Source organism: Limulus polyphemus, unplaced genomic scaffold (genome assembly GCF_000517525.1).
Source record: "Limulus polyphemus unplaced genomic scaffold, Limulus_polyphemus-2.1.2 Scaffold8880, whole genome shotgun sequence".
Lineage (NCBI taxonomy): Eukaryota > Metazoa > Arthropoda > Merostomata > Xiphosura > Limulidae > Limulus > Limulus polyphemus.
This window is the reverse complement of record NW_013674490.1, coordinates 5817-14916: the sequence shown is the minus strand read 5'-3', so window position 1 is coordinate 14916 and position 9100 is coordinate 5817. Positions and strand designations below refer to the sequence as shown.

Genomic DNA, 9100 nt, shown 5'->3' with positions numbered 1-9100 from the left:
CTCAAACATGTGTATTAATCATAAATAATATTCAACGTTAAACTGGTACACAGTTAAAAACATTTTATTTAGGCCTATCTATGGCCTTCATAAAGTTGACGACTCTACATGTTTCGACATTACAACGTGACTCCTGAGGTCAACTTTTTGAAGGTCATAGATAGGCCTAAATAAAATGTTTTTAACTGTGTACCAGTTTAACGCTGAATATTATTTATGATTTTAACTTTATACCCAAGTGCCAAAATACTATAAGTACAACAGTTTTGCACCAGAAGATAAAAAACACTTTATCTTTCTAGACAAGTACAATATTTTTGAAGCACGAGGTAAATATATTTTTCTCAGTCAACTACAACTTCGTGCTGGAAAATGAATGAGTTGGTTGGTTTTTGGAGAAAAGCAACGAGGGTAAGATGAATGAGAAACTATCGTTAATAAGAATGTTCTCACGTGTAAATAATTGGAATGCAATCACTGCGATTTATCTTTATGTCAGGTGCTAGGTACCATGACCTCTTTCTTAGATAAGAATGTTATCACTAACTTCCGAGAAAAACAATAACAACAATGGAAAATTTAAATATGGACTTATATAAAAAATAAATTACTAAAAGCCAACTTTAATTAAGCACAATCTCCACGTGGGGGGCGAAGGGTGATATTGATATCCCTGAACACCCCAATTTGCGAAAGTTTGTTATCCGTGGTGAGCAGAGCACAGATAGCCCCTTGTGTAGCTTTGTGCATAAATTCAAACAAACAAACAAACTTTAAAACTAAATACTTCACAATTTTATGTTTATTACCTGTGCAAACTAATAGTTTCGGCAATATTTGATCCAAGAAGATCATTGCTAGATGGAGGTAAATTACCAATATATCTATCTATATGGTTATTTACTAAAATTGAAATGTTTTACAACATGAGATCTGTTAAAATAGAGGAAGTAAAGCTTTGTATATTTACGTTGAAACTAGTACCCATTTAATTACCACTTTATTTTTTATCAGAAATACACGAAACGCCCCCCAGTGGCACAGTGGTATGTCTGCTGACTTACAACGATAGAATCTGGGTTTCGATACCCGTGGTGGGCAGAACACAGATAGCCCATTGTGTAGTTTTGTGCTTAATTACAAACAAACAAACAAACAAACAATTCACAAAACTACAGTAATTTAGAATTATAACAAAATATTAATATTTTTGATGTAGTATAGTTCAAATATTAATAGAATCAGATGAATGAAATGTTAAGTTATTTACATATGCATAAGAATTTTGTTTTAGGAATTATAGTACACGTACATTATTGTTTTTATCAATCGGTTTCTCCTGTGGCCGCTAAGTAACTTAGAACATTCTTAAGTAAATCATAAGTTTTTGTAGTTACATTTAATTGTGGCCCGGCATGGCCAGGTGGTTAGGATACTCAACTCGCAATCTGACGGTCGCGGGTTCAAATACTCGTCCCATCAAACATGCTCGCCCTTTACAGCCGTGGGGGCGTTATAATGTGACGGTGAATCCCACTATTCGTTGGTAAAAGGGTAGCCCAACAGTTGGCGGTGGGTGGTGATGACTAGCTGCCTGTCCTCTAGCCTTACCCTGCTAAATTAGGGACGGCTAGCGCAGATAACCCTCGTGTAGAGTTGCGCGAAATTTAAAAAAACAAACATTTAATTGCACTTATAATGTATTCAGTTTTTAGAGAATTTTTGGAGAGCGCAGGTTTTATAAAGCACATGTTTTAACTTAGTGTACGATGCTTAGAATGTACAACGATATCTAAAGAAGTAGAGGGAAATAACTCGTTTTACCTTTTCAGAATTTTTTCTTGGAATACTGTTTTTTAAAATCTAGTAAAAACCAAATATTTTCTGTATCATAAAATGCTTTTCTCATAGATTACTTTTATGTTATTTTAAGTTATCGCGTTACAGTTACCAATTTAGTTAGCACTGTTTTTTGTTTACAACTACACACTTTCCCAGCAATATTATTATTATAACTTTTTATGATCATTGTTTAAAGATGTTAAAATAAAAGGCTCTCTACAGGTAATATAGCTTTGTAATATATTCAGATTCCTAGAAACATTATACATAGCTTTGAAAACTAGCTCAGAACGCAGTGGCATTGTGATTTTTTTTTCAAATCCATAGACCACAGCAAGTTGGTATTAACATCAAATGCATGCTAAACAATTAAATTAGATAGTAATGGCAATGTGAATGGTTCAGATCAGTTGGTCTGAGCTTAATTAGGCCTAACTAAATATCATCTAATGACAATGAAACTCGCACAGACCAAGAAACGTCGAAGTGTCAACTAATAACGCAGTAACTCATCCAGATCCAACTAAATCGTGCTATTAGAAAATAAACTGTATCTATAACATATCCAGACAAATTAAACTAAAACTGATAATGCTATCACTCAATAATAAATAACATTGTAATACACACAGACCTACCCTATATAATAATGCTGTAACTCAAGTCCAGACAAATGAAGCTACCGACAAATAATGCTGTAGCTCAAACAGCTCTAGCAAAATGAAATAATTTAGTAATAACAATACAACTCAGACAGATCCTACCAAGTAGAGCCACTATCTAATAATTCTGTAACGCAACCTGGCTAACTGAAGCTACTGACAAATAATTCTGTAGCTCAAACAGCTCTAGCAAAATGAAATAATTTAGTAATAACAATACAACTCAGACAGATCCTACCAAGTAGAGCCACTATCTAATAATTCTGTAACGCAACCTGGCTAACTGAAGCTACTGACAAATAATTCTGTAGCTCACACAAGTTAGACCAAATCAATGTTCTAAGTTATCTAGTAGTTTATCACTTCCAATCATGACATGTCATGTTCTGTGTGCTTTCATCTCGTCTTTTACGTCTGCGAGTGCACAAGTGGCTGGTAAAACTGATTCTTGATGATCACAAATGTGTGTAGTAGGGACATTGAAAGTTCGTCATTGTAGCATATGCCACAGCTCTATTGTGTTGATGAGTTCAAGCAGCTTTCAGACAGTTTGGCCTGTCCTCCATGAAACGTTTTCAGCCATTGTGGTCAAAGCATGCCAGTGGGGCCTGTTCTGGGTCGACTGCTTTAGAGCATGAGGTTCAATCTTGCATCACTGAACGCTTCACTCTTCTTGTTTCAGCACATTCACTTGACTAATTTATATTAAATAATCTTCCTCGATGTTGATGGTGCTGGTCCTTTCTAGAACTTCCTTGTTCGTGAATTTCTTTTTCCAGTGGATGCCCATTACAGATCAAAGGAAGTGCATTTGAAAATTCTCCAGTTAAGATGTCTTCAATATAGAGTCATTTTTACGTCATACAGAAGGGAGGACGTGCCACAGCTTCGTACACTATGACCTTGGTTGGAAAAGCGATCTTGCGATGGTTGAACACTAACACAGATCCTGCCCAGGATCTGAATAACATTGTAAATTCTAAATGTTATCTCTTTGTCTAGTGAACTGTAGTTGCAAAGAGTGTTTTCAAGGTATTTGATCTCTTAGACAGTATTCATTTGGTTTCTGTCAATCTGAGTGAATGAAACATCAGTTTTACTTACGCTAATAGTCAGACCAAAGAGTTGATAGGCCTCTATAATTCTATGCACAATGTATTAACCCTCTCACTACGAACAGGTCAAAAAACGCATGTCATAACGTTTTAGAGAGTTCTTTTCAAAATTTAATTGAACAATATTATTTTCATTGTTTGTCAGTAACATTAGTATCATAACGTAGTTTATAACGGGAATTTTAAATTCTTAATTCGAAAGAAAATGTTTAAGAAATAATATATATGCTTTTTTAGGTGTCATATGACATGTCTTCTTGTCTTACTGCGCAGTCTCTATTTTATTAGTCCTACCATACAAGTCTATAGTTGTTAAAGTATGAACAAGCTAAAATATAAAATAAAAAACCCACCTGTTTGATTTACTGACGTGTCAACACATTTCTCAAACCTATCAGATTATTGCCTCCAACTACTAATTCTTTTGAAACGTCTTGTCTACTCACGCCTGTTTCTCTTAAATACCTGTTTATAACCAGTATATAAAGTATTTTCCAAACTATGTGAACCTGATAGTCGTTTGTAATTAGTTTGAAGGGGAAAATTATAATTTCACTTGAAATGGTGAAATTTATTAGGTAGTTTGCTCTAAACCGAAAAAGAGAGTTTTAACCCACACATAGCATGTCATAAACATTTTCTCATGCTTTTATTATTTTAGACAATTTTCGTTGTAACCACTGTACTCTAAACATGCCGATAAATCATTTCCCACTCTGAAGGAGATTTCTCGTAATTGTACTGCATGAGCTTATTTGCTACTGTGTTGTACTACAGTGTCACATAAACAGTCTAGTAGCAGGAGTGGTGGTTGATTGCTTTATGTTCAGTAGGTTTCAACTTAAGCCACTGACAAATAAACATAGATTTCAAAAGGTTAAAAGTACAAACTCTTATGATAGAACTTCTTTGTTAATACTAAAAAGGTATAGATCAGTACTACTTATTTTATTTTGCATTTTTCAATCTTTAAAATCTTATGGTGGTTATAAGGTCTAAAAATATGTCTCGATGTTTACTAAAAGTTTGAAAATTTTCGTGACGATGCACAAAACATGTTACTATTTATAGTATGCAGACTCTGATGGTTACATTGTGGTCACATGATTGATGTTGTCCACCGAGAAAGTTATGAAAGAGTTAAACATCACCCTGAGAGTGAGTTATAATAGTGTAGTGGTCAGCAAAGAGTGCTGCATGAACGACTATTTCCACCAAACAATACCTTATATACTACCACATCTCTGTTTCACACCATTGGAGATTTCAAAGGTGTCTGATTAGCTACCACGTAATCGGATTGGGCAGTGATGTGTTTATAGAAGAGTTGAATCACGTGTAAAAACTGTTTTGGAAAGTCTAGTCTCTCAGGAATTGCCCAAAGACTAAATCTGCTGACTGTGAAATGCCTATGTTGGACCAATGAAAACAGCATACAAGTGAATGTTTTCCTTGATAATTTTCTCCTGCACTTGCTTCATCAAGAATATCGTAACCATTGTGCTGCATTCCGATCTGAAACCAAACATCATCTCAAAAAATTGGCATGCACTAGGATTTTGCCATGAACTGAAAGGCGAGAGATTCACCTGTAGTTGATACAGTCTGCTTGGTTGCCTTTATTCTTGAAAAGTGTCACAACGATACTGGTGATGATTCCTATGCTTCTACTGTTGGAGGAAGCTCAAGGTCTTTGTGGTAGGATTTAGGAGGGATAGTTTATCAATGACTGAGGAATCAACTATGGACTATGGATGATCTGTTTGGCAAGCTATCACAATGATCTGCACATCTTTGAATAGTGCCCATCTTATCCTTGATTAACACTACTCCATCTGTAGACAGTAGAGGGGCTGTTTCCGATTTGGAGGTTCCATAGGCAGTCCTTAGATAATAAAGGAACACTTAGTATTGCTGGTATTTGAAAAATTATTTTCTCTTATACCATGCGTTTTGTATATTATGCAGTTGGACGTGAGCCTCAGTGTGTAAATACTTGAAGTGATCTTTTTTTATGGTGGTTGAAATCATGTTATTTTGCCATTCACGGTTCTTTCTTTTCTGGCAGATATTTCTTGATATCCTCATTGTTATGGTCGAATAAGTCCTTGCTCACTCTCGTCTTGAATAGAACCCTGTTCAGGTGGTATTTGTGACAATCTCTTTGAGCTGGTTCAATTGTTCATTTGGGGAACTAGCCAGTGGCGTGATGGCATTTAGTCTTTCATGTAGCTCCTGTTAGAACTGACCTCAATAGCCAGGGTTATTGAGTTTTCAGTGTTTAAAGATGGTATGACCAGTCTGGGATGCTTCTACCAGGTATGGCTAATATGCAGGTTCAATGTTGCTTCGACCAGCCAGTGATCAGTCCAGCAGCTGACATTATGCAAGACTCTGGTAAACTTATGCCTTATATACCTTTTTGGCAGATGATAACAAAATCAATCTTTGCCAGTGTTTGGACCTTGGATGCAACCAGGTTGTCATATATTTGTCTGCTTGACTGAAGAAGGTGCTTGTGATCAACAGATTGTGCTTCTTACATATACTCAGAAGGAGTAGTCCATTACTATTATTTTTTCCTATATTTTGTTTATCCATCACAACCTTCAGTATAGTCTTACTTCTTCAATACTGTATATCTTGCCAATACAACTCCATAAAATCTGTCTTTGTGTGCTGACTTTTCTCTGGGTTCGCTGATAGCACATCATTCAACCAATCTGGTCTCACTCAACACCACAATATGGATGTTGCAATGGGTGAGTTCTCTGGAAATTAGGGCTGTTCTCCTTTCAGGTCGCTCCCCTGTGGCACAGCGGTATGTTTGCAGACTTAGAACGCTAGAAACCGGGTTTCGATACCTATGGTGGGCAGAGCACAGATAGCCCATTGTGTATCTTTGTGCATAACTTCAAACAAACAAAATCCTTTCAGGTCTTAATGAGTTTCCTCTGTGATTCAGTGTTTGGATATTCTGTACTTCCATCTTGAGTTTTCTTGTAGATTGTCTACTGTCATATGAGTGACCTGCAGATGTAGTAAGCTGGCCAGATGTTTTAGGGCAGGAAATGTTTGGGCCAAATTTTGTAGCCAAATCTCTTAAAAAGTGTGAGTAGTGTGGTCCTAATCAAGGATACTCAATCGCCTGGGATGCTAATGATGCTCTTCCTGCTATCCCAGGGTTCATGGTTGAACGACCATTTGTCCCATGGATGCCTACATCCAGGACTGTGACTACAAATACCATTTGTCCCATGGATGCCTACATCCAGGACTGTGACTACAAATACCATTTGTCCCATGGATGCCTACATCCAGGACTGTTACTACAAATACCATTTGTCCCATGGATGCCTACATCCAGGACTGTGACTACAAATACCATTTGTCCCATGGATGCCTACATCCAGGACTGTTACTACAAATACCATTTGTCCCATGGATGCCTACATCCAGGACTGTGACTACAAATACCATTTGTCCCATGGATGCCTACATCCAGGACTGTTACTACAAATACCATTTGTCCCATGGATGCCTACATCCAGGACTGTGACTACAAATACCATTTGTCCCATGGATGCCTACATCCAGGACTGTTACTACAAATACCATTTGTCCCATGGATGCCTACATCCAGGACTGTGACTACAAATACCATTTGTCACTTCTGTATGTCACCTCATCACACCCTGTCGCCAAAGGAGTTACTGGGAAGTTGAAGTTAAAGAAAAAGGAAAGGGAGATGAACTACACAAAATACACCTGTGCACAAAGCAGTCCCTCTTACTCAGTCACAGAAGTCTGACTCAGATCCATTATGGTTAAAAACGTCCTCTGCTTCAGTGAATGACCATGATGTCCTTGGTAACTTATCATGCTCTTTGTGTTCCATAATGAGTTACATCATCACCTTCGTGGTCATGGAATCATAGCTGGTTTCAACCACCAAGTCCACTGGCACAGTCTTCACATGCAAGAGATAAGCAAGCCTCTACTTCACATGGGATAGAAGATCCACAACTACCCTCACTTGCTTTAGCCCACCCACCAAAGTGTTTAATTGCTGGGATGTGGCCACTGCCAAGCAGCTTCTTGATGGACACAGGTGAGAGGTGGATGCAAGTGAGGACCAAAGCAGAGATGAACTACCCCAATTGACAACATAGTAATCCCTATCATTGATACTACTCCCCTAAAATCCTATAAATCCCTATGTAAACAATAACCATGTACGTTTCTCAGCTCCAGCTAAGTTGCTTTACTAAGTAATAACAATATACTTCCACAGATGTGACCAAATTAATGTACTAACTAATAATGCTTTACTTCACGCAGATCCAGCCAATTTAATGTACTAAGAAATAACAGTGCAACTCACATAAATATCGACAAATATAGCTGCTAAATAATAACGCCTTAGCTTACAAAGACATCTATGAATAAGGTTTTCAACAATTCATTGTGCCCAAACTAAAATGAAATTTATTCACGCTTTATAACGTATTCCTGATCATATTATATTTGTTTCGATATAAATTGTAAGGTTAAACAATTTTTAAAATAAAAGCACCCAGATTACAAGGATGCATTCAGTATGAATACTGACATGTGACACTCGTCAACGTGTTTCAGATGACATGTTGTGTGGAAATGTTCATGCTTGGTTTCTTGGAGGCAGCAGTACAGTGCGGACAGGAATAGAATGGTGTCTTCTAACTATGGCTGCATACCCGGATGTTCAGAAACGAGTGCAAAACGAGATTGACAGTTTTATTGGTAGAGAAAGGTTACCATCCTGGGATGATCATGTACACCTTCCTTACACTCAAGCTGTTCTTTATGAATGTCAAAGATGGAAGACCATAACCCCTCTCGGTCTCTTAAGATAGTAAGTATTTTCGTTTTCTTACAATCATTTCTCAAGTTCTTTTCTTCCGTTAACACCATACTAAATGCCACTAGCTAAAATGTAGAAATGAATAATTACTTAATATTTAGACTAAAAGCCTACAGACGTTGTAGTAAGAATCTTAAGTTTTCAACGAAATTCATTATTTTGTGCGTCACCTGAGAATAGTTTTACAAACGACATAAGTGATTCAATATATTTTGAGTCTTTTCCTTAGCGGCTAGATCAATGTTCCCCAACGTCTAAGCATGCTAATGTCTTCGTTGAGCAGCGAGAAACTTGCAAAGCAACATTAAAGACTAAACTCACATAACATGTGAGCTATTTGAATAAAATAAGTAAGGAAAGTTTATTTAGGTATATATATCAACGCCTTTCAATGTAGTTGACAGCGCCACCTAATGAGCTAAATATCACCACCCGCTTGCCTATAAATATCCACTAACAGTAATTGCAATTCACACAACACCCAGCCTTGATAATGGATGCAGACCGCATTCGAAACGCGTCGGCCAACTCATCACTATCTACAACTTTTGCCCGTTGTTCTAACAACGTTAAAACGG

The 9100-nt window shown here is 37.0% G+C and overlaps 1 protein-coding gene across 1 annotated transcript in view; it reads left to right on the top strand.

Moving 5' to 3' along the window:
• The window catches only part of LOC106475619 (cytochrome P450 2U1-like), a 19284-nt gene that overhangs the window by 6564 nt on the left and 3620 nt on the right, over positions 1–9100 (top strand). The window contains exon 3 of the mRNA XM_013936296.2: positions 8258–8513. Within this exon, the coding sequence (XP_013791750.2) occupies positions 8258–8513 (256 nt within the window). The remainder of the gene's footprint in view (positions 1–8257; positions 8514–9100) is intronic.